The sequence below is a fragment of the Mugil cephalus genome, chromosome 10 (genome assembly GCF_022458985.1).
Source record: "Mugil cephalus isolate CIBA_MC_2020 chromosome 10, CIBA_Mcephalus_1.1, whole genome shotgun sequence".
Taxonomy (NCBI): Eukaryota; Metazoa; Chordata; class Actinopteri; order Mugiliformes; family Mugilidae; genus Mugil; species Mugil cephalus.
In genome coordinates this window covers 8,436,337-8,463,165 of record NC_061779.1, presented here as the reverse complement: position 1 = coordinate 8,463,165, position 26,829 = coordinate 8,436,337, and the positions used below count along the sequence as shown (strand labels likewise).

Below are 26,829 nucleotides of genomic sequence, written 5' to 3'. Positions count from 1 at the left end.
CCCTTTATCTTCTAATGTGTATACGCTAGTTACTATAATGTCTAATAAATAATTCATACGTCGTTTATATAATACGTAAATGCTTATTAGGGTTTAAATAAAGTCTTATTCCTCTTTAAATTCCACTTGCAGCCTGGAAAAGCTGAGCGGCTGTTTTTTCATTCCACTTCTGTTTTGCATGCTTCAAATGTTGTATCTAATAAAGCCAACCAGAGCTGACCCTGCCCTCTGCTGTCACTTTCTCCTTTTCTCCCTGCCAACATTTTAAAGCTGTAAACCGGCCAATTTCGCAAGCAATTATGACCGACCATGTTGTTCAATGATGCAACGCATTGACTTCGGCTGCATGCTAATTCCGTGCCATTGTGCAATCCATGAAAACAATGCCTATATGTCCTAGCTTTTGGCTTCTGTCACCCAACTGACTGAGCTTGATTGCCGAATAAAGAGCTGCCCGATGGAGTGGAGAGGAGTGTGAGGGCTTGCATGAGTGTGGCAGGGGGTAGATGAAAGTGGATGGGAGCTCGGAGACACTGAGTCACTCCCAGCGCAGGCTCACAAAACAACTGGATAAAAATAGAAAAAGCAGGCATGATGAAGACGGGAGACGGACAGACATTGAGATGAAGCGAGGCAGGTGGATGGACAGAGAGGTGGGCATAGGCAAGAGCGGCAGAGACATTTGACAGACAAGACAGACAAGTTATCAACTGAGGGAGGAAACAGATCAGGGTGAGGGAGGAAGGAAGGAAGCAAGGGAACTACACAAGGCAAATGCTGAGAAACAAAGAAAGAGGAGATCAACAAGTACAAAATAGGAGAAAATGAATGTTGGAACAGGTTTGTTAATTTTTTGATATTTCAAGTTTGGTTTTAAACTCATAAACAAAAAACTGCAGAAAAAAACAACAGTTCCAAAAACAAAACCTCTTTTTTTCTGATGTACAAAACAAAAAAGAGAAAGTTAATGTTAGACTTAATCTACTTTCCACTAATGTGATTTGAAAATCTATAGTGCAACAGGGCAAGAACAAACAAATTTCCCCTAATGAAACAGGAAGTAGTCTATATCTGGAATTTGTAGGAACCAATCAACATCTGTACACTGCTCTTACAGGCATGAATAATTACAGGCTCCATGTTTAGCACAAAATTGTCAGATGTTTCTTGTGTAAAAAAAACAAACAAACAAAAAAAACTGGTGCTTCTCCAGATTCAGAAGATAAATGCTCAGAGATTGGTGGATTGGAAATATATTTATTTATGTAAACCATAAAAATAATGGGCCCAACACTGAGCCTTGGGGAACACCACGATTAATTATGTTTTATATATGACTAGATATTTAATGATATTAAAGATAGGTAGCCAATTAATGAGGAGTTCACCTGCCTTGTAATGATATTTTATTTCTTGTAATTCCATGATGTTGGATCATTGATCTTTGGCTTCTGTCACCCATTGCACTGATCTTGACTGACGAATAAAGAGCTTTTCGATGGAGTGGGTGAGAACGGAGAGGAGCTATGAGCTAAGAACTATGCTGCTATAGGTCTAGACTTGTGTGGGATGATGCACTGTCACACATGTCCTCTACTCTCTTCTCTCTTACACCAAGCTCCTATCCTCTAATTCCTTTTCTAATTTCTTCTCTGTTACTGCTCATGCAATTGCATGCTACTACTGATAGCATGTTAACTGCTGTATGTTCCTTAATTTTTATTATAGAGTCTAAAACCAAACTTGAAACACCAAATGGTACACACATGGAGTCATATTGATGGCTTGACTGCGCTGCTCTGACGCGGTAAAACAGGAAAGCATCATTTATTTGAGATTACACTGTGTGAGTGTGTATAATAACCTCTCTAAGCAAACAGTCTGACTATTCAACAAGTCACAGTCATTCACACTCGATCGCAGTCTGCGTGAGTCACCTATCCTATTTTTTTTTCTCAAGTAGCACTCGCATGAGCCCTCATGAGGTGAATACGCTGTAGAATAATCTAAACTCGGGAGGCAAGACTGGGATATCTCTCTGAAGTACCTGAATCTAACGCTAATGCAAAATAAATTGAAAGATTAAATTATTTTATTTCAATATCATCACAAGGAAAAGCTCCTTTATCAAGAGAATTGCAACAGCAGACACTTCATCACGTCATCTAATTTACATTTTGACTTGTAGGATAGCACTATGTACACTGGATAAAAAGATAAAGTCGTGTAGATAAAAAGAGAATTGCCTGTAGGACATTTATGCGTACTTACTAATCGGTGGTCAGCGTCAGTTAACTGCATTTACTTGACCTATGTTTAACAGTCTCTATGTGTTTATTAGCCACGCAGCTGTTTTGTGATGTGATTGCTACCAACTAAGTGTTCCCTGGTCTATAACCTGCATTTACTGGACTTTCATCTATAATTACACACAGTCTACACAAAGACCAAAGAGGTCGTAAAAAAGAAAGCTGAATTAAAAGTATTTGATTAAAACACAATTAAAAGAGCAGCTCTCAAAATTAATTAATGCCAGAGAATTAAAAATAAAATTACACGATCTATAAACAGGCAGCGTCTAGGCCGCCCTAATATGAAACAGCAAACTGTTCCACGGTACTTTATTTGTACTTGATTCAATTCAGTTTTATTTATCTTCTCAGAGCATGCATTAGAGTGACAATGACAAGAAAAAAAAAATTAACAGGAAGAAACCTTGAGCTAAATGCAGCTCTGCTTTAAGTAGGGACCTGTCTGCTTGAGCCCGACATGGAAGAGACAGAAAAACTACGGAGGTGTGGCGGAGAGGAGAAGCAAGCAGATAAATTTATACACGGATCTGGATGAAGCAGCATATAAACATGGTACAGGTAAGGAAATATAGATGTCACGCTGATAAGTGAGTAGGCCGGTATAATGTATGAGTAACCCTAAACACTACCTAAATCGGACAGATCTACAACCCATCAGAGCCACTGTGTTGTGAACAAAATCAACTCCGCGCTGCATAAGGTCCGCACAAAATATTATGATCTGTTCCCAGTGGAGTTATTCCAAACCAACTTTTCTCCACAGAATATCTGTGCTTCTAATCAAAAGCAGGTTGGATTGTTATGCGTAATATTCAGACAGGAGTGGATAGAACCACTGATGAGAACCAGTCTGATGCATGGTTTCTAGTCACCTAGCTACATAAATGCATGTTAATTTGATTTTGTCACATATTCAGAAGACAAGCAGATTTGTTCAAGTTCAGAGGACACATCTTGTGTCGTAAAGGCTGAATTTATGTCTGAATATCGTTCCAAAGTCCATGGTACGTTTTGACTAACTTAAAATCATCACTTAAGAAAATTCTTCATAAAACAGACGCCTGGCTATTGACCTATGGCATATCTGCCAGTTGCCACAAGCTGGCTGTCACCACAAATTCACAAGCTGAAGGTCTTTGGTGATCAGAAAGTGACCTCAACATAGTCACTGGGCTGTGGTTGCAAGAATCTGAAGTGTGTTCACTGACCACTGGGTTGTGGTTACTTTAGCTGAAAGTGTTACGAGACACCGACCTGTGCAGAGGCGCCGGAGTCATTCAGGGCTCTCTGCAGAGCGTGGCTAAGTCCTTTGGAGAGGTTCTGCTTCAGGATCAGGTCCAGCCGGTTCCTGCGCAACTCGATAGACAAAACTGTGGAGAAAGAAAAAGATGATAGAAGCTGGAGCTCATTCAGTTTGTTTGTAGTTTTCATCAGGACTGGATCACTGCACACACAGTAATATAAATAATGCATTTCTTTAATAACCCGACTGTGCAGAGATGCGGCTGAGCACCTGTAAAAACTTTCGTAATATAACAAGAAATCAAAGTCCTTGAGCTTCAGGAAAGTCTGCACTTCCTTTTGTGAGTTTTAATTAACTTGTGCCCATGTACTTATATTTACTTGGTCACATAACTGATACGCTGAGCTGAGCTTCTGAAATGCCCTTTAAAGGTCCCATACTATACAATTTTACAGCAATTTTATATAGGTGTCAGAGGTCCAACATCATTGTTTTCAAAGTGTATCACCCCAAATTCAGCCCTGGTCCTGAATTTCAGCAAGTCAAAAAGTCGCTGTAGTGAACTTTACTAAGAACAGCCTGCTTCTGTGTTTGTATCTTTAAATGCTAATGAGCTGCGTGTCTGAATATCGTAGTTTGTTCGTATGTGTTGTTACAGTTATTACCATGTAGCTAATGCTAGCTAGCCTCATGAACAGGCTATGGGTAAATATATTATTGTTAGAAAACCTTTATAAAGCGTATGTTGGCATTTGCATAATATGGGACCTTTAATATGTTTTCGTCAGTCCTTTTGTATCTCATATCTCATAAAAGAAAGCCCTGACTCTTCTATTATCACCCGTACATCTCTAAATTTATTCCACTTTTAATAACGGTGAAGTGATTCATCATAGATAAATCCTAGTGACAGGGGGATGGTTGAAATCTCATACCTGTCCTGACCCAGAACTTCTCGGTCACGTTGCACGGTAGAGGACCTTCCTCTGCGCTGGTGCCGAACGGAGGTTGTGTGGTCGTGGTAGGAGGTGGGGTAGTTTGGACCGGAAGGAACACAGTGGTGGCGGGTACCTTTGTTGTGGTGGTGGTGGTGGTGGTGGTGGCGGCAGTAGTGGTGGGGGCAGTAGTAGTAGTAGTAGTAGTTGTAGGTGCAGTGGTGGTAGTGGTTGGAGCAGGAGTGGTTGTAGTGGTGGTGGTTGTGGTGGTGGTGGTGGCTGGGGGGGCAGTAGTAGTAATAATAGTGGTAGTAGTGGGGGCATTTGTGGTTGTCGTGGTGGTTGTAGGTTGAGTTGTAGTAAGTCTGCGTGTTGTTGTCTGCTGTACGGTTGTAGCAGTGGTGGTGTTTGGCGGCATCGTTGCAGCGCTCCTAGTGGTCGGCGCCTGCGTCGTCACTTCAGCAGCAGCAGCAGCAGTCACAGTAAGGGTGGTCGTTGAGGGCGTCGTCGTGGTTACTGTCGTCAGCTGAGGGCTGTCGTCGGTCACAGTGTCTTGGCTCGCGGCGGTTGCGTACGAAACAGTGGTGGATTCTGGCGCTGTTTGTGCTCTTGCCGTGGTGGAGAACGGTAAAGTTGAGGTGGTGGTGGTGGTGGTGGTGGTGGGCGATGGAGACGTCTTTATGGTGGTTGTGGACACGGTCGTGTGCTGTGAGGCGTTTCTGGTGCGCACGGGCGCGGTGGTGTTCCACTGGTGGGTGGAGAAAGGGCTGGTGACGTTGGCAGGAAGCGTGACGTCGTGGTCGCCCACGGTGGACAGGAGTGATTCAGGGACAGTTGGGAGATCCCAGGCTGGCAGGCTGCTCATTGACTCCTCTGTAAGGGTAAAAAAAAAAAAAACGTGGGAATCAGAAGTATTATAGGATGTCTGGATATTACTAAATCAGACTTTCTTAGTGTTTTAATTTAACTGTATTTCTTAAACATACAGTGTGGAATCTGACTCTGTGCAGTGATGATAATCCATACCAGTCGTAATGTTTGATAATCCTTCATTTTTTTTAGACTGAAATCCTCAGAACAGAAAAAAAAAATCTTAAGCATTGCAAGGTTTTCCTGGAAGCTCATAATTTTATTCCTCCTCAATATAATCCCACAGAAGGTAAATTAGAAATCATAGAACCTTGATTACATTCGCAACTTCAATTTTTCTGCATTACGTTTCCCTGTAACACTTGTTTCTAGAAGTTATTAAATCCAGTTGTTGTTCCTCAGACAAATTTTAAACTGCATATTGCGAAATACAGAGCTTTAAATTGAGCTTTGGTGAAAGTTTCGAGTCTATTTCTATGCTTCTACGGTTCAGTTGCTCCATTATCATCAGCACCTCCACCTTCCCACGCAGTTAAAAAAAACTTTCACAATTTCATCGCCAGTTATTTTGTTTGCCCCTGGTCTTTAAATGTATTGCAATCCTGTGTAGATGTATGAAGACTGCTCCTGAAAAGTGAAGCCAAAGCAAGTAGAGCTCCCACTGGGAACTGGCCTGGACATGTCAAATAAATTTTTGATGGTTTCTGTCATTTAAGGTAGTTAATATAATACTGACGCATCTTCAAGTGGCAATTTTTTGGATGAGTTTAAATTTAGTTGGTTAGTTGACGTTAAAGAAACAGGACGTGACATCACGATCGCTACAAGTTGCCATGCCAACCGCTCAGTGAAGCGCCTCCGAGACATCGTGAGAGTTGGAAAACGTAAATAAATAAATAAGGAGAATTACAAGAAAACACAGGGGATTCCATCAGAAATGTGGCTTCACTCGGACCGTACTGCGTGGAATCTGGCTCCAAACTAACACGATATCTCTGGGAAAATAGCGGCAGTTTGGCCAATGCAAGGAAGTGGGGACGTGTTCATATTTACAGCACGTACAGTCTATGGCCTTGACTCCAGGTGGAAGAGCCGTCACTTTGACAAGATTGAGTTCAACCACAAAAATATTTAATGTCACAAGGTTGTTACTGTATTAAATGTTGCGCATCACTTCCAAATGATCTGGTCGCTGAGCGTGAATGAGGCAGATGTTTTTTATGTCTAAAAAATATCTGTCACTAGAGCTTAAAGCAGTAACAATAACTAAGCTACAGACTTTCATGTTTTTGGTCTTTTAATGGCATGTGTTAATAATAACAAAAGGATTTATGCTATAAAATGCAGTGTATACTTCTTTTGCGGTCGCAAATTCAACTGCCTTTGACATAAATCTATTATATTTAGATTATACCGGACTTAAAAAAACAAATGGAAATACAACAGCATCTAATCTTCACCTGTATGTAGATGCACGGATGTCTTAAAATGATAATTTTACTGCACCTTAAATCCCCATGAAGCAATAAAAAAGAGGTATCCATTCATAAAAACAAAAAGGTCATGCAAATGAAAGTCGGCAAGGCTCAATTTTCAGTTTTCAGGCCCAAGGTTAAGGGATGAGGAGGATGACAAGGTTATTGTCTGATTGAAAGAAGACCAGATGAGTCACACAGCAATTTAAGTTTTTCCACAGAAAACAAAAATCCAATTTTATTGTGCACACCAACGAGGCATTTTAATGTCAGGGGTTCGTTTAGTGCCTCTTCTCTCCCACTGATATGAGACGCATGTTGATGAGAGAGGGAAGCAAAGGATGCCGAAGTAAACAAGAGGGAGGCGATCAATCCTTCTGTGACTGAGCTCCAGATTTAATCTCATCCGCCCTACGCATCACCACCTGAGGACTCCAAGTATTGTGTTTTGTGATGTGAATCGACGTGACAGGAAACATCGGGGCAACAGGATATTAAATTTAGTTCATTTGCAGGGCAGGAGCCCAAGAACATGTGCGGAGGAATTACCTTGTGGCCGACGTCACTGCTATTGTGATGACAGGAAGTGGGAGACATGGAGGCGGTGACATGGGACAGGACATGATGGGGAAAAAAAGAGGACGCTGACGATGGGAGACGGTAACATGATACAGATGATGACAAAATGATGAGGATGGTTGTGACGGGTTGATGAAGATGGTTGCTTAAAGTGGCTGAAAATTACATTTTGATGAAAATGGTCGTAAGTGATGAAGACTCATGGATGGACAGCGTTTTGGCTTTTCATCCTGTATCTTTGGTTTATTAGAGGCTAAACTCTTCAAATGCAGAATATAGGGCCCCAATACTTCAAATATATAAGAGACTATTCCTTACCCAAATTGGAGCTGTTGTTGCTGCTGGAGGAGTTGTTGTTCACAACAAAAACCACAGATGCATTGTGCGATCCTGCTGTCGGACCATCTTTGTGACTGGCTTGCGAAGAGGAGGAGGAGGAAGAGGAGGAAGAGGAGGAAGAGGAAGAGGAAGAGGAGGAAGCATCTTCAGCTCCGGCTTTGTCTCCGGTCCCAGGGGTTACTGAGAGGTTGGAGGACGTTGCGGGGGCCAGAGTCAAGTCGGCCCGTCTGACTGACGCATGACGGCCTCTCTCAGCTGCTGGAGGACACAGGGATACACAGACAGAAAGGGGCTGATTAAATAAATAAATAGAAAAAAGTAGAAATAGGGCTTAATTAGGGGTTCTGGGCAGTGAGCAGTCTTTGACTCATCAGCCTCAGAGGCCATGAGCTCCTCCATTGACAGAAACCCATGTACACAGACACAGCTGGAGTCCTCAAATCATTAGTCCTCTTAATAGCAAAGCAACTGTCCAACCACCAGGAGATTTAAAACTGCTCGCCTCACGCACACTGCCAAGAAAAACACACACTTACACATACCCTCACACACACTCATTTGAAAGGATTAAAAAAAAAAAAAAAACTAAAACTGCAACTGTGGAAAAATAGTAATAACGTCTAAAGTAGGTCACTTATGTTTTTAGAGGATAAAGCATAGGGAATTAATTTAGATAGATAAAATTAGGACACATACACACACACTAATCAGCTGCGATTCCACAGATACTAATCTGATCTGTTAGGTTAGTCGCGCTAGCCTGTGGATTTATTATTCCTAGAACATACACAACCACCCAGGCTCAGCTCCGACCAATACCGACGAGACACCGAAACACATTTCCCAAGGAGCACATTTCCCAAGACGTGTATTTATAAGTAATCCCAGTTTTATGGAGTCATTTTTCATTTTGTAAACCACAGAGTGATAGATGGAAATGGAGCAGGGAAAGACAACATCCAGTCAAAGCGTTGGCTGTGGCCTTTATCTGCATTCTGTAAACTGTCTTCATCTTCCCCAACAAAGCCGGAAGGTTTTTGGCAGACTGAGGCGATTATCCTGCCTAATGCATTCCCTCTCAAAGGCACCTTGCCTTAGTGAAAATGAAAGATGGGGAGAAACGAGGCTGACCGTCTGACTGGCCTGCTGGCCGCCACGTTGCTGGTTGATGCGGTTCATTGCATCCGTCCTGAAGTAGAAAAAGGGTTTGGCTTTGGCGTCCCCCCAGGCTGATGTTGAGTATTTCCTAGTTTCCCAACAAGACTTCGTACAAAGGAAGTGAACGTCGGACAGCTCTAAGTCTTTTTTCGGCGTTCACCCGCCTCAGACTGCAAATGTGTTAAGTGTGCATCTGTGTTGCACACTTCCCACGCTGCCCATGCTTCTGTGGAGGTTTGGTATAATTAAAACGGAGCAAACTCGGAGAAAGACAGGCTGTACAGAACCAGCTCCATGCTGAGCTGATGTATATTCTCTGGACACCAGCTATAAAGCACCACCAGAGAGCAATCTGTTCCTCATTACACCATGTCATGTCATAAATGTCACTGAAATATCCATTGGCAAATTTACATTCTGGCTCCTTTTATGCTCCACATTGTGTGTTGCATTAGCCGGTCAGAGGGAGAAGAGGACCACAAAGCTGGAAATGGAAGGTGCAATTACTCTGTGCACTGCAGGGGAGAGTAACACGCTTGTTAAACTTAAAAGCCGTCTTATTTTTCGGTCCAATTAATCTCATCCAGAACCAATGCAGCTTCTCAGCATGTAGCGCTTCACTGGCTCACATTCATCAAAAAAGGAATGTTGCAGCAGCGTTTTTTTTATGCATTTCTTAAGACTATGGATATTCACCGGTCAGGCATAACATTACGACCACCTTACTGATAATGGTCTACCTTGTGCCTTCTGAACAGTTGTGACTCTTCCAAGGGTTTCCTGTTGCGTCTGGCAACAGAATGTTTTTTGTAAATATGAAGGCCAGGTCAACACCTTGTGCTGTTCTTCATGTTTTTTGACTTGTGCCTAAAGCGTTTTTGTGTGTGTGTTTGTGCCAGGCTGCATCCTGCAAGGTTGGGGAGCCTGGTCTGGTCTAGGTGGGAGCAACACGTCTAAGTAACATCCACATGAAGAAATGCCAGGTCTGAAAGTTTCCCAGCAGAACACTAAACTGTCACAACATGGTCGATGTTTACATTTACATTTCTTGTCAGTGGTCATGATGTTGTGACAAATTGGTGTATATCTTCAGAAATCATCATTTTAGATGATGTACGAGGCCTGATATATTTCCAAAGAGGTGTCATTTGGAAGCATTTCTTTAGAAGTGTCTAATTTGTATTTGACCGTTTAAGGAATTAGCTAGGAAGAGTCACCACTGCCAAGATGGTGACAGTCAGTTCCGCCCATTCTGAGCTTCAAAACTACTCCTCAAGAATCCTATGGGTGATGTCACAGACAGTTTTGTACATCTTTTTTATAAAAGTTGACCCGGATGCTGTCAGAAAACTACACAAGAATTACGATAAATGATACATATTTGTAAATAATAAATTTTTAACACACAGTACGTTTTATTGTATTTTATTTATGATCTATCCTTTGGCATTTTTCTTACTTGTTTATGGGCCGATAATGACACCTCTCTTTTAATATTTTAATAGTAGTGTGTTTCTACAAGAAGCTAATGACAATAACTTTATTTCAGTGACGTAATGGAAAGATGAATGGATAGATGGGGATGAATGAATGAAGAGAATGATAGAAGGTGGAGAAGATGGCAGGACTGTACCATATGCATAACCGTTAGCAGTGTTTTGGGTGCTTTCTCCTCCAACCGGTGGCCACCTGCTCTGGCTGAGAGCGACATATGTGACTCTACCATCAGACCACCGACAAAACACTAGGAAAGAAGAACCTCTACTGAGAACAAATATGGACAGGACGGACGGACGGATGGATGGATGGATGGATGGATGGATGGTGGATGGCAGGAAGTGTAGATTAAAGATGGATAAACGCGGATCAAACCAGAGCTGACCTGCTTTATTTATTTGGACAAAACACGCATTTCACCTATTTCTGTGAGAGAACATTCAGCTTATGACGAGATTACGAGAAATCATCACACGGAAATGGTACACGGAGCACGGCGAGGCTTTAAAGCCTCAGAAAAAAGTCAGAATGTCTATTGACAATAGCATCTTGCCAGCTGGAAATGAGTCTGCTGATATCCAGCTGCATCTCTAAACCTGTAAAGATTTGCCAGGTCACTCTGAGCTTTGTGACTATTCAGATTACTAATATTTAGATGCCTGCTTCAAAACAGTAAGATAAAATAAGTTTAATGATGGGAGAAATTCAGGCTGACATAGCAGCATTAGAGTAAGATGCAGAACAACAGTAATCTGCATATGTACATGTGCAAGGAAAATACCATTAATATTGTTATTGCACTCAATAAACATGAAAATACACAGTACTTAGGTAAATTCTGCAGTGGCTGTGGAAAGCAGCCGAACAAAACAACAGCGTAAAACGTGCATTAAAATGTACTTTAATTACAGCGAAAATGTGCAAAGGCTTTGGCAAACACATACTGAAAAGACAACAGTGTCTATATAAATAGGGCATATGTTAGAGGATTATATATAAGTAAGTGAATACATGGCATCTGTCTTCAGATCACAGTCATTTGAGGTTATAGGTAGATTGGTATTTGGGCAGATCCAGGCTTTTTTAAAGTGATCTGATTGGTATCAGGTTTTAGCCAACCTGGTCTTTTGTAGGTCACCATAAACCAAAACCAATATGTAGAGTTAAATGTCTTCTTCCGTTTTAACAACTACCAACACTACCAAGTCAGTCAGACTTCAATTAGTAGAGTATGCAATGTGGATGTTTCACGAGGTGGTAGTAGGAGATCTTTATTCAATAGTACCAACTTGATTTCTGGAGCAGAGAACATGGTTTTAATGGAGCTAAGGTATGATTTATCCTCTCCACTCTACGTTAACTTTGACAGAAGTGTTTATTGGACTGAATCCAGTTGCATCTAGGAAAATACAAGGAAGACAAGAAAAGACTCCAGGGACAGAAACTAGGACTTGAATCGGCCAATACTGAATATTAAAAGATTGGTATTGGATCTGGAGGCAATGAAACTTGGACAAGGCATCCCTAGCTAGAGGTACTAGGTGGTGCTGGTCCTGATATGAGAGAGCCACCTAAATGCTTTGAGGCTCGTGGCTGTTTGAATCTGTGGCTGAACGAGCTGCTGAGCGGCCTCAGCTTGACATAGAAAGTACAATGAGGGTTGTTTATGATGACCATCAGCTTCCCTTTCATCCTTTTCTCTGTCTCTGCATCTACACTGGCCGGTTCCATCCCCACCACAGAGCTGGCATCCATCACCGGTTTGCCCAGTTTGTTGTCTCTGCAGGTCCCAGTGCCACCTACCTTGCGCACTACAGCCAAGAAAGACTACGCTGATAAATACCTTTAGTCTATGGCCATGGCTTTGCGCTACTTAGTCCAATGTTGTGTACTCCGGGCCAACCAGAGAGGATCCAAGCTGTCAACCCTAACTGTGAGCAGGACAGGTGTTTAGGAAGTGTGAGAAGCTATACTGAGCCAACTGGGCCTCAGCCCTCTGCAAAGCTCAGAGGGAAAAGCTAAGAGGGGGAGAGTGTGTTAGCTCAGTCTGCCAACTAGCCAACTGGTGGCAGATTTCATTTAAGTAATTATCACACAGGCCTGATAAAAAATAGCGATAAAGTCTTTATGTGGATCTGAGAGCCAGGCGCTGTGGCTGGAACATTTTCCAGACTAAGAAAGTCAGAGGGGAATGCATGATAATGGTACCTTCTGTAAAAGATGGCACCAACTATATTCCTGCAAGTTATTAAGAAGAACTCACAGAAAACACTTAAAGCTGCTAGGCTATTTTTGTCAAAGCCACAAAAGGAATTATTTTCGATAATTGTGAGGAGAAGGAGTAGTTGAGATGTCTAAATTGCAACTGAAAACTTAAAGGGAATAATAAGTCAACTATGTGAAACATGGAAGGCTCGGAGGAGCTACTTTTAGCTGCGAGGCTCGGAAACCAGGAAGAGCTGCTTTTAAGCTACTATTAGCTAGGAGGCTAGGGAGTGCTTCTATTAGCTGGGAGGCCAGGAAGCCAGGAAGAGCTATTAAATCATTGGCAAATGTTGAGGTGGCACTGACAGCCCAAATTAATTGAGTGTTGAAGTCAGTCCAAGTCCAGCATTCACTCACATTTACTTTGGTTTGTTGGACAAACTCCACGACGAACATTTGAGGAACTGGATAAGTTTTCTTTACCAAGGGTTGTTTATTCAAGGTAGGCACAGTTGCATCAGCTTGTTAACTTGAAGCAGTTGCCTAAATGGGCTTATATGGTTTAATATAGAAGACATACACAGACAGAACCATATTAATATACAAAACCAGGACAATGAACCCAAACAGGGTTGAAGAAATATGTTCAAGAAACCTTCAAGAAGTCCAGTTGTCCAACGTTTCAGCAGCGGACAACCATGTAAAATAAATAAAAGCCTACCAAACTACATGATGAAGTTTTTGAATGATGGTGAGCTGGATTCTTTTTTTACAGTGCCATTGTTTTCCCTTTCAAAAAATAAAAGTATTTGTGGTTAGAGTAGGAGTGCTGGTTGCAATTCAAAGCACCAGTTTACACGTTGCGGTACGAGACTCAGTGGGAGTAAGAATGGTCCCAAGCCAGTAGATTTTGCCCAGTGGAGTGGGGCCGTCCAACAGGATGGACATGTAAGAATTTCCTGGAACTATTCGGGGGCGTCCATCTGTCTGTGTGGAGGCGAGAACAGTAAAATAATTTGCTGAATGTGCGTACGTTCGGGTAAACAGATGAGTGCACAATAAGAGAAAGACATGTCTAGGCTGAAACCATACTATAAATCTGTTCTTGCCTGTTAATTTTTTTGGGCTGTTTGTCTTTTGTCCTATTGGCTGACAGATTATTCTGACTAGGAGCTGACAGCAGTGAAGGAATCCAGAGTGTCCATCTGTTTGCGTGAGAAAGAGCCCAACATTTTTTAGGCTGGAGGAAAAAAATATACATAAAAATAGCTGCATAGCTGAGACCGCTAATAATCTTTATTTAAGCACCTAGATATCAAAAAATGCTGTCTAATTCTCTGTGTGCAGAGTTTATTACTGTTGGAGCGGGAGGCAGCAGCATTTGGACAGTGTGCCATCGTTTCTCAGTAATACTCAGAAGAGCTGCCAAAGTGTAAGAAAACTGCCTGACAACAGCAACATCTACCCATTGTGTGAAATGAGTGCAGCAGAATATCACACTGACTAAACACTGATTATAACACGGAAATACTGTTTTTCTTCCAGCATTTATACTTACATAAATGTGCAAAAAAAAAAAATGTTTTATTAATTGTTTTTTCCTCATTTACTGCACAAAGCTGGAGGAAAGCTGATGCAATTATAACAGATAGCTTCTTCTACACACAGCCAATGGATGAATGGACTGAATTAGAGCGAAGAACTTTCTGTAGGTTGCATCACTCGCTTGTTTGAAAGGCGAACACACACTAACACTGACTGTCACCAGCTCATGCAGAAAGAATGGGCGCTCGTTCGGCTGGTGTCAACAGTTTAACGAGTCAAATTTGATCAGGCTCACTTACCTGGAAGATTCTGGAAGAACAAATTTACTATGCATTTGGAGCACAGTTGCACTGTGGTAGTAGACAAAACCAGTATATGCATGACCAGGGTGTAGCTGTAAATGGGTTAATTTAATTAAAATTCTTTTCTTTAACTATATTACACCTATTTTTAATATATATAGAAACTTTTTTTTACAAAATTTACTGCATGTTATAAAAGTGTTATAACCTTGTGGATGAGGCACAGGTGATATTACCGTAATGACAGCTTTCAGAAACCTTTGGAATTTTTCTAATAGCGCAAAACATATGGCATATTTATCATAATCCAAAATGAATTTGCACAAACTTGCCACTGGAGACACATTCAATTTTAAAGGGTTAAAGAACATTCCTGCATTAACTGGTTCTAAGGAGAATAGCACCATATTGAAAACACTTCGACGTAACTTTCTCTTGTATTTAACCTTGGCCCAGGACAGAGCTTAGGATCAAACTCCAACACATCACTCATTTTTGTACTCCTGACTTGTGACAGATTTCTCCCAGGACGTCACACAGAAGCTGCTTTGAACTTGACAGAGTCTGGTGTTGAAGACTGCTAAAATATTCTAACAGAGGATACGTTCATGTGGAAGAAGGGTCTTATGTAATCTACTTAAAAGTAGGACTAAATAACATTCCTTTGAAAGGTTATTGCATTATTTAATCACCTAATTTAGGCCTGTAGTCACCGAGGCCAGTGACGAAGGTAAGATCTCATCCTCATGTTCAAATACAGATGACAACGATCTAGAGATCAAATGGTAAGGAAGTCTTGCATTTATCGAGTGATTATTTATCCATTGGTGCTGAATAAACTCAGGATTGAACCACTAACCCTCTGGTTAGTGGACAACTAGGCCTTAAAAACAACGATTTGATATCACAAGATCCTTGGAATTAACTTATTAAATACATGCCAGACAGACAACAATTCACACCCCGACCTACAACCAATTAAAGAATCATCAAATAACATAACGGCATGTCTTTGACGTGATGATGGAAGGCATGACAGTGGGAGGAAAATGGAGGTGGAGAAGATGTTGAAATTGCGATGCATAAAATGTAAGTCAATGGAACTAGATTGCAACAATCAGTAGCTCTGACTCACAAAGTGTGAGTTGCCTCGAGTCTACTGTGTCTGGATCAAAACTTTGATCCAGACACAGGAAGAGTACTACGATTTGCTGAGAGGCTAAGACGCTAGCTACAAACTATCACACAAAACTAGCCTCTCCTGAATCATGCTGGGTTGTCATGGGCCACATACAGTCCAATGTGATCTAAAATGGGCTCCACCAGTAACATAATAACCTATAAATATTGACAACTTCCAATTTTTCCTTTGTTTTAATGAAAATAAGTTCATTATGAAATCATTTACAATCTATTTTATGACCACAGAGTGCAACCTCGGGACACTGGTGCCATCTACAGTTTAGTTCTGGATCTCAGTGTCGTAATATGTCCACAACGAACAGATCCAATTTTATTGAAAGACTGCAGATTGCCTTCTTTCACATTTTCATCTCCTTCTTCTCCTCCTGTGTTCGAGGAGTAGTAGGAACATTGCAGAAAAACTATGGCAGCAGAAGGTCAGAGACAAGTTCAATCGTTCGCTTTGCCTTTTGATCCTCTTTAGAAGCTCCCAAACGCTGCCATCTTGGCTGTCAATGCACAGTTCCTTTACTTCAATACTTGCTTTGACAAACATCGACATATTTCCCCGTCCTAATGCTTCACAGTTTATCCTGAGTTTGGAAAGATCAGCATGTTGATTGCGCTCCACTCCTCCCTTAAACCAGCAGCATACTGAATACTGCCTGTGTACATATGTGTGTGTGTTGTTTGCTCTTTGGATAGAGGAAGCTCTAAAAAGTCACAAAATGCCAAGCTGAAATGTCATTTTTTCACAGCTGTTCAAGACCGACATTAAGGGTGTTTGGGTCAATTTAGACTCAAACACAAAAGAACTGCTGTGTCAAGCTGAGCTTTTACTCATACATTCATTCATTTTCTGTAACTGCTTGTCCTCTGGAAGGTTGCAGGGGGGCTGGAGCCTATCCCAGCTGGCAATGGGCGCGAGGCGGGGCACACCTTGGACAGGCACCCAGAGACAGGCAACCATTCACAGTCCCACCTACGGCCAAGTTAGAATTGAGAATCTCCCCACTCGCACGATGCATTCAAACCCAGAACCTTCTTGCTGTGAGGCTCCCTTTTTGTTTTATTTAATTATTTATAAAAAATAAAAGTAAGAAATAATTGCTTTTCCTTTGCCTCTATGCTTTCAGAACCTGCAGGCTTTCTGCACCACCCGTGTTCATCTTCTCATTAAGGACACGTTCAGGACAGCAATGCTTTGATAGCCTAATATCATCCAAATCAAAGAGGGAGAGGGGAAAAAGATAAATAAGAAGAGAAATGTCAAATTATGCTAATCCTCAGAGATGTTCGTTTAGACTCCAACTTGCTTTTAGTATGAGCTGTGGACTTAACACATCAAAACGTAGATTATAATAATAGTAATTCCATCTAAATGCCAAGTCAGTGGATGAAAGGAAGCAACCGGGAGACTGAACCTATTTGAGGTAACAGTAAATCAGCGGCCCCCGTTCAGCCTGACAACAGGATTTTCTTGCTTCTGCTGCCGGGTCTCCACGGCAACCGCAGGGATGCTGTCACCGGGGCGACCGTTACCACAGATAAAGAAGAAAAACAGAGTGTTCCGTGCTTGCGTGACGTCCGCCTCGTCCCTGTTGTTTCTCTCTCTCTCTCTCTCTCTCTCGCTCTCTACCTCTGTGTCACCCTGAGATGCAGCTGTTATTGGCGAAGCGTCGGGAAACAATAAGGTGGCGCCGACATTATCAGGAGTTAACACGACATCAATTTCACGCAACAGCCGCCGACGTTCGCAGACGAGCAGAGCGCAGGATGAATTTGTGTCGTTCCATGAATAAATACCGAGAAAATTTATGGAATGGAAGTATTTGCTGATAAAAACGAAGGAATCAGCAAGTTTTTTTTTTTTTTGATTTGCTGCTATTTATTTGCTCACTAGACACCTGATTGTTTTCCAGCCAGAGTAAAACAAACCACCAGAATGAACAGAAATCACATTAATACAGACATCACTGCTCAGCATTTGCAGAGCCTCTGGTGAGCGTCTACATTAAACATTATTTAAGCAGCAGGATGAAAAACGCATATTGTATGAGGGCCGGCAGTTCAAAGATAAAATATAAATGGATAATTTGTTTATTAATCACTGGGGAATTAAAAGGAATTAATTGGCTACATGCAAACGTGGACATGAGGGAGAGAGCGTTTTGATTTTTTTTGAAATGATTCACTTCTGGCGTTGATTTTAAATCGAAGAAGAACATGAAATAAATAGATTCTAGATTATAGGTCTTCAACAGGGGGTCCGCGACCCCTAGGGGTCTGCAGAGGTAATGCAGGCAAATTGTTGGTTGATTAGACATTTTTCATATATTCTTTTTAATTTGTGGCCCACATCTTCTCCCACAAATTTGAATTTCTTTAAATACACATTAACATAATTCCAACTTGTTTTAGTAAAGGGATAAATGGAGGCAGAAGAAATTATCTTTCGGTCAACACTTCACTCATTCAGGGATACAGGAGCTGTCTCAACAATGCACCGTTTCACACAGAGCACCACACTAGACCTACCAATCTAAGCCTCCTGTACACAGTAGGCCACGCCCCTATCGCTGCTGAGCCAATAACGAGGTCGCATATTACACACTGACTCTGGCAGGTTCCCTGCAATTAGCTGAGAGCCTATTCAGTCGCCAGGTGAAATCCCAGACGCACGCTGCAATATAAAGATGGACACAGAACAGTGAAGAACAGGAACTGAAGTAAGTAGAGCTCCCCCTGGTGACTGGCTGCAGTATAGGTCATAAGCTCCACCATAAGCTACACATCAAATACATTTTTAAAGATGGTTTCAGTCATTTTAGGTAGTTAAAGTTGATGCAAGTTCAATTGTATTGATAAGTTTTGTTTTAGTGAGTTATTAAATAGGTACAGTGTATTATCTGACATTTCCCTGTAACTGGTGGAGGTAGAGCAGAGAGTAGTTTTAATTGGGCGGGAGTGGGGACACATTGTCCATATTTATTCAGTCTATGGTCTGAGGTGAGAATTCAGTGCCTACAGTAGATTTGTCCCCCTACATGAAAGATTCAACCACCAATTAGCCATGCAGAACGCTATAGAAAACTACATGTAATTAAATAATGCCCAGAGTTGCCAGACTATATAATCCTCAAATCCTGTGTTAATTGTGTTTATCTCTGGCTACATGCTAAATTTGACTCAAACAAACAGCTCTCCATCGCCGCATCCTTCATCTTCACATCTGATAATCAACACCCACTTTTCACTGATCCAAACACGTCTATCTGAGGGATTAAACGAGGACATAAACGGTGCATTACCCGAGATAAAGTCGCTCTAAACTTCCGTCTCTCTGCGGGTTTTAGTGGAACACTTGATTGGACAAATTGTTCCGTTACGGCGGAGAGGATCAACAATGCGGACGGGGCACAACAGATGGACGGCCGCACCGCATCGGCTCGTATCAGGCTGGATTAGTGGGCTCCAGAGTTCAGAGTGCTGCCGAGATACAGTTCACATAAAGTAATTCAAATCGCGCCACACAAGCTTTTGTTAAGCGTCGAATGTGATTATCGCATCAGAAGTTTTCATGTAGTGTGTCCACAGTAGGAAATCCCTTTAACTCTGACTGCCTTAAATCTGCACTACTCGAGCCATACCATGACCTCCAACGGCCACAAGTTAAAAACAATACGATTAACCTGGCATGAAATAGAGAAATTTGGAATCGTTTCAAGACTAGAGGGCACAGAATCTCCCCTGCACCGGGACTGACAAGATAATATCCCAAAATCCAGGACAGCTGAGGACACCTTTATCCACGCTATGACACATGCGGGTGATCAGATCTCCTGATTTTGCACAAATATTACGGTTGTTGTGTGATTATCGCTGAAATGTGTATTTGTTATGTTACGGGGCGGTAGGGCCCAAATGCAGGTCACAAGGGGAAGAAGGAGCAGGAAATAGAGGAATCTTCAATGAAAACATACAAGATGTGGAACAGTGTAGGCAGGTCAAATCGATGAGAAAGACAGGAGTATAAGCCAAAACATTATGACCACTGACATGAGAAGTAAATAACATTCACCATCTTGTGATAATTCAACGTCCTGCTGGAAAACGTTTGGACCTGGCATTCATGTGGATGTTACTTAGACACGTAGCAGTCACCTAGTCACCTTGACCTGGCCTCCAAATCCACCAGCTCCAAAACTGATCAAGCATCTGTGGGATGATCCACAAAAGCCCCTCCCCTCAACCCACAGGACCCAAAGACCCCCACTAATATCATTCTGTTGCCAGACACCACAGGACACCCTCAGAAGGACCATGTCCATTCTCTGATGAGTCAGAATATGTTTTGGCACGAAGGAGACCTGCACAATATTAGGAAGGTGGTCATAATGTTATGCCTCATACGCGTACCTACACACAAGGCTGAGAGGTTGACGAGACACGGGTGAGATTAACGACGGAGGAAGTCACAAGGAGAAACCAATCATATGAAGTGAATACCATAAAAGTCTGTCTCCAGTGACTTCGGTCTATTTAAGGCTGAGACGCTCTGCTGGTGGTCGACATAAATGACGGTTTCAAGCAGCTCGTGGCAGGTTATTATTAAACTCTTCAGCGCCAGAAAGTTGGCTGTAAAGTAATCATACTAACACTAATGCTAATGCTAATAATGATGATAATAATATTGCCTTGCAGGATGTTGGAAGATGGCAGGTGACTAACAGAAAGCAAACTAATACAGGGCAGTCAGTGGGGATATCTTTTATTGCCTGGGTGGGATCTGGCTGGCTGCCTCTGTACTGCTCTGCTTCTCATCAGGCACCTGGCAGGCTCTCACATTATTTAGGCTGCCCTGGCTGCTACCTGCTCCTACTGCTTGGCTGCATGGGACGTTTTAATGTGTTGCTCCGTCGCCGGCTATTAGTGATTATATTGTTTCAGAAGCCTTGGTTCACCAGAACTGGTTAGTGAGCTCGCTCAAGGGTCGGGATGCGGTTTACTCGTGGCCGCAAAGGGAAGGGATCCCATATCCGTTAGCTAATGAGACGGGATTATAACCTGGAAGGAGCCCAGTTTTGTGAAAACAGAATGTTCCTCTTACGTCTAAGAAGTAGAATTAAAAAGCAATTTAACACGCCACACGTCCCTTAGAAACAGGGGGAGATGCTTTGGGTGATGAAACGCGATTAAAAAGCGGGAAATAATTAATATAAAAAGAACAGAATGAGCGCCCCTTTGAGAGTCGCAAGGAAAAAGGGAGCCCGGGCGTAATTTATTTTAATCTACACCTTGTCTCGTGTGGCTGGTTGAGACATATGTCTCAAGGACGTATCGAAAATCCAGCTGAAACAAAGGTAACTGGTTTTGTAGATACTTCAAGAGATTTCGTCCAAGCAGCTTATTCAGTTCTAGTGAACTTTTTGATTTTAAGAGTGTGATGTAAATTGATCGCAGATTATATCTCAGTCATCAATTTACAACACGACCTTTTAAAAGTAAAGGAGTTACTTGGATGAAACTTCTTCGAGAAGCTCCACAAGTTCAGTTGTTCTTGTTTCGTCTTGTTTTTTTTTGTTGTTTTTTTTCTTTGTCTTAATAGACGTACACCCAAAAACATCCACACTGAAGCACAACAAGTAGAGCTCCCCCTGGGGACCGGGTGCAGTATATTTTTTGGAAAGTTTCATTTTAGTTACTTGACGCTATAGAAAAAGGACGTGGTATAATATCAACCACCAGTAATTTCTGTGCAAAACTAATTCAAATAAAAAGACCATGATTTCATTTATAAAAGGAATAATTGGAGAAAACACACAAGTGGATGAATACTTTTTATATGCACTGATTGGTGCTAATTTCTTGCCTGTAACAGTGAAATAGGACACACTTTAATTGTTGTATTTTAAACTGTATTAATATCTACTGCTGGCAGTGGACAACAGGAAATGATTAGCTTTATATTCAGTTGGATGGCCGCAATAAACCACCTTTACAGCCAGGCAGAGGATGAGGATAGTAAACACGAGAGGGTAAAAATACCAGTAATACAATAACGATGACATATTTAAGACAACCACAGCCATGCAGGCAGAAGGCAGGACTCACGTGACTGTCCAAAAGTCATGTGATTAGCTTTGGGGCGCTCGGTAGGTCAGCCAGTCTAGCATAAGCAGAACTTGGGAGACATCCTGGGCAGCTGCACGAACACATGGACGTTAATTGACATGTGCACACACAGACACAAGCGAACAACTGCACAAACCAGGCGTACACATTTATTCTGAGGCGCAGGAACAGACTCCAGCACGGGAACAGTCAGGCACTCACAAACACTCTGGCAAACGGCAAAAATAGACACGGATACACTCCATCCCTGCTTCTCCCCTCTTCATACGCAGATATAAACAGACACATACACAAAACACCACTCTATCTGCGCCGATTCCTCTGTCCTTCCATCTGTGAGAGACCGTAAGAGACACATTCACCGAGACTTAGAAAACAACCCTCTGGTTTTTCTCAGGCAGAAATTAAGAGCAAAAGCAAACAAACAAACAAACTGCCTGTTGTTAAAAGTGGAGCTGCGAACAGATTAAAACATTTAATCGTGATTAATCGTGTGATTTCCATAGTTAACAAATATGAATGATATTTTTTAATTCTGCATTACTCTTATCAACATCTCAGCCTCTCAGAAAAGCTCCTGGCTCAGTTTATAGCTCATTTCACATCGTCAGTAAATCACAATGACTTTGTTCTCGTACAGAGAACCATCTGGCAGGACTTTGAAGCTGAACTTTATGCATTCTACCCGTTTGATTCTGCTTCTTTTGGGGGTTTTTGACGCCACGGGGTGCTTTAGTGCCCTCTGTGAAATTATTTACTATGACCACACTTCACTTTTTGCTTGCTTTTCACAGCGTTACTGCTGCTTTGATCACATCTCGATTGCCCGAGGCCAGATAACAGGAGTGCGCGCGTGTGTTAATCACACACACACAAAAAAAGAATGGCTTTGAAATGAATTTTGACAGCCCTAGTTGAACCCTTTTAGGCAACCAGAAAGATGAACATGTAGAATTGTGCCGTGCACGTGGCAAACAGCGCGATGCAAATGTAGAACCAGATCTTCTAGATCGTGGGATTGTGGTGAGTTTTGACGTTACAGGGCATTTTACTGACATGACTGTACTTCAGATTCTGCTTGATTTCCATGGTGATACTGCCCCTTTGATCATCTACTGATTGCAGTTGTATTATAAGTAAACATGCACGCGTTAATCACATTGACATTTAAAAAATTAATCTTATTAAAAGGAAATTTGACCTTTTAGGCAAACAGAGAGATGAAAGTGTAGAAAGGGCTGTGCATGTGGCGAACAGCACAATGCAATCTAGAAACATGTGACAACTGGGAGACATCACTACACAGTAGTAGTTGTAAAATGTTGGGATTTTGGTCAGTTTTGACACTACAGGGGATTTTACTATCGTCTGTATATAATTTTATATACACAACTGCACTTCAGATTCTGCTTGCTTTCCACAGCGTTACTAATGGTTTGATCACATCCTGTAGAAAAAAATGTAGAAAAGGCCGTGCATGTGGCAAATAGCACAATGTACATGAACCACAACATACCCTCTCATATGCTACATTTCCATTACCCCTAGAAATCCGCAAAACCCAAATATTCCAATAAAAAACTGGTAATGGAAACACCTACATTTAAAAAGCTTCTAAGATCTCATGAGGTGGTTTTTCAGAGTATCGATATAAAAGTTTATCACATTTCCCTTCACCGGCGTCACTGGATACAACGCAGGGGGTCATGTGACCAGTCCATTTGAAGTCCATCTTCCTCAAAGTGAAGTCTCGTGCGATTTTGGGATATCTCGCAAAACATGTATAAGGCACAATTATTCTTTATCGAAATTTCAAAAATACTGCTTGTATTTAGTGTTAAGTGTAATGGAAACGCAGCTGTAGAGAGTTACAACATGAAATGTCAGGAGGCTTCACTTCAAAATTTGTGGCAGCGACCTGTCTGAACTCCTGCAGGTTTGGAGATCAGTTGTAGCCGTGCAGAGGCAAACAGAGCCATGAAGCAAAGAGGTGGCAGATTCTGCATACAGCCGCCCAGCTGGCTTGGCACTAGCGCTGTAGCTGTGTTCGACAACCTCCCATCTGGCCAGGGCTGCAGCTGCTCTGCTGCGACTGCTGAGTCTGATGACCAGCTGAACCACTGCTCCGTGGTGATGTGACGGCATGTCACAACAAGGAGGACACTGTTCCACATCAATCACAGCTGATTATCAGTTTAATTCTCCTGTTGCTGGCAGCTTTTCGGTCATTGTCGTTCGGTTACAGTCGTTACTTTCCAGACAAGTTGACTGTCAGTGAAGATATGCAAACCCATGGGTTTCCAGAGGTGTTCTGAAGCACAGTGTTGCCATCTTGGCCTTGTTTGACTCCACCTAACTACCAGCTAATTATGGAGCTGAAGCAGACAGCTAGCGACCTGTGATGGCGCCACCCTAACAGTCAAAGCAACCACACCCTTAAAAATTCAACTTAAAAAACCTTAAAAGAATTTATATTGAGTTATATAGAATTTTACCCCTTCAGAGGTGTCATGAATGGAGAAATTAACTATAGAGACCGAACTGATATCTCTACCAGGCTGCAAACATGTTTATTTCTGCTGTAAATTAAGACATTTTACCATGGGGATTAACTCACTTTTGAAGGAACTGCAGTTTTCTTATTTAAAAATTAATGTAGGTAAGCAAAAGCAAACAACTTGGGCGATAAAAGGCACAAAATATCAGCGCCAGTCAGACATAACTATGTAGCTTTTATTCATTCTAAACGAATAAAAATACAGCTCATCATCCAGGAAAACAGGCAACAAAGAAAAATCTTCTGAGCGCATGTATTTTGGAAATTGATTTGTATTAAAGCTGCTTACAGACAGATAACAGGCCTTGCCCGTGAACAATCTTCTCAAATCATATTGTGTAATGCTCTGAATAACGCAGATTGCTGAGCTTGGGAGTCCGTTCCTGACCCTTCACACGGCAGCTGATAAAGTAATCGCCACTCGTATGTGAGTTAGACGGTTCATTCTTAACCCTGGAAAAGGCCTTGAATGATTTCTTTTACTGACTTTTAATACGGGCTGACTGATTCTTATTAAATCAATAATGATCAAAACTTGGACTAATCCCTGTAGAGAGTCTACTGTTGGCCACGTTATTATTAGTCAGACAAATACAGTTCTGAAACACGTTTTATTTAACTTGTCTTGGTCTTGTACTGCAAGTACAACAAAACCAAACAGCTGGGTGTATAAATACATGCATTACTATAAATTATTCTGTGTATGATCATATGCTGGATCTACGCTTACAGCCTCAGTTTCATTGTCAAGTATACCACTTCTGCTGAAATCTGTTCAGAAAGTTCCAACAGAAAAAGAGTTAATGTTTCACTAAAACCCGGAGGACGTCCCGGGCAGCAACTCAACAGACACAAATGTGATCGTTTTCAGTTCCAAGTCCACATTTAGGTCCAACCAACACATGTCAAATCAAGTCTCAAATCAAGACTAACATGTCCTAGGTCTAGTCTTGGTAGTGAGAATCAAATCAGGACCTACCAGACCTACAGATCAAATCCTAACTGAGGACGGACATGTTTTAAGTCATTAGCAAGACCAACATATCACAACCCAAGGCCTGGAAGTCCTAAGCCAAGTCCCAACTCGAGCTGTACGAGTCCAAAATCATGATGCATGATTTGGAAGTCCCAACTCAAGCTGTACAAGTTGCAAATCAACTTCCACGACAACAGTCGTGTGAGTTTGTGTACAAAGTTGCCTCCATCTTTGACGAATTCTGGTTTACAGTTTGTGACACTCAAAGACTTTTAATTGTATATTTTACTCTACTTATAAAGTATTTCCACAGAAACGCAAATAATAAAAAAGAGAAGGCATAAATGAAGCATCCCTACTTGTTGCTATTCATTTATTTCTGGAGACATGCAGCGTCTCCCTGCATTCATTACCACCATCTCAGACACATGCAGCTGTGGAGGCTGACAAACTGCTCGCTGCTTGTCGGTGTGCGTGTCTATAATTCTGGACGCCGTGGGTGCCTTCGCACTTGCTGAGAACATATTCCCCCCACAGGGACAGCTGAACACATTTGAAAGAAGCAAAAACAATTCTCACGTCTTATTCAAATGGTGATATGTCCCACGGAGCCGAGGAGACATTGAACTACTGTCATTCTGGACACAAGGCTGGAGGAGGTCGGAAACTTTTAAAAGCTGCTCATCGGAGAGTGGTTTTTCAAAAGTCTTAATGGTGTCTGGTGCAATGTCACTGTTATGGAGACATCGAAGACCTATCAGCAACTAAACTGTGGTGAAAATTTTGCACGGGAACACACGACAAAAAAGACTACAGCCATTGGGAAGCCATTGAACTTCATAATTTTCTTGGTCTTCTAGTTCCCTTTCTAGCTCCTCTTCAGGAGTTTTTGTTCTGTCGTCACTTCAACATGCTAAACTGGCAGAAAAGCTGGCGGCAGGTGTACCTAGGGCCAACAGTCTGGGACGCAGCGAAAACATGTACAGTCCCAGACCTTCGCAGACAGCACCAGAAAATAGACTCTGTGTGTCCTTAGATGTAAAAAGCTAAATAGTTAGGACTCACACCACATGACCTTTCCTAGCTCCCTTCCTAACTGTGGCCATTAAGGCAAAATGTCAGAAAATAACAACTATGACAAGACATACAATAAAAGTGTAAACCATGTTTTCATCACAGCAGCTCTAATGCTACAATCTCTCTGTGCTAGCCCTGCGATAGGCTGGCGACCCGTCCAGGGTGTACTCCACCTCTCGCCCCAATGCCAGCTCGGATAGGCTCCAGCAACCCCCGCGACCCCAGTGAGGATTAAGCGGTATAGAAGATGAGATGAGATGAATATGAAATCTAAAAAGAGGATGTGGAGCCAGTGACCCAAGATTCCCAAAGCCACAGCTGTCTGCAAAAGGAAAAGGCTCATCTGTAGCCAATGTGCCAAATGGAAGTGGTTCCACTGAGGATTGAACTCAGGACCTTCTGCGTGTGAAGCAGACGTGATGACTACTACACTATGGAACCC

The 26,829-nt window shown here is 42.0% G+C and overlaps 1 protein-coding gene and 1 non-coding gene across 7 annotated transcripts in view; both read right to left on the bottom strand.

Moving 5' to 3' along the window:
• The window catches only part of kiaa1549la (KIAA1549-like a), a 114,105-nt gene that overhangs the window by 66,340 nt on the left and 20,936 nt on the right, over window positions 1–26,829 (bottom strand). For 5 of the 6 annotated variants that reach the window (XM_047596498.1, XM_047596497.1, XM_047596495.1 and 2 more), the window contains exons 2-4: window positions 7,733–8,011; window positions 4,491–5,363; window positions 3,567–3,682 (exon numbers count right to left, since the gene is read on the bottom strand). In XM_047596498.1, the coding sequence (XP_047452454.1) occupies window positions 3,567–3,682; window positions 4,491–5,363; window positions 7,733–8,011 (1,268 nt within the window). The remainder of the gene's footprint in view (window positions 1–3,566; window positions 3,683–4,490; window positions 5,364–7,732; window positions 8,012–26,829) is intronic. The other variant, XM_047596496.1, reaches the window with a different exon arrangement.
• trnav-cac lies at window positions 26,756–26,828 on the bottom strand. The gene has a single exon. It is a non-coding gene; the product is annotated as a tRNA-Val (tRNA).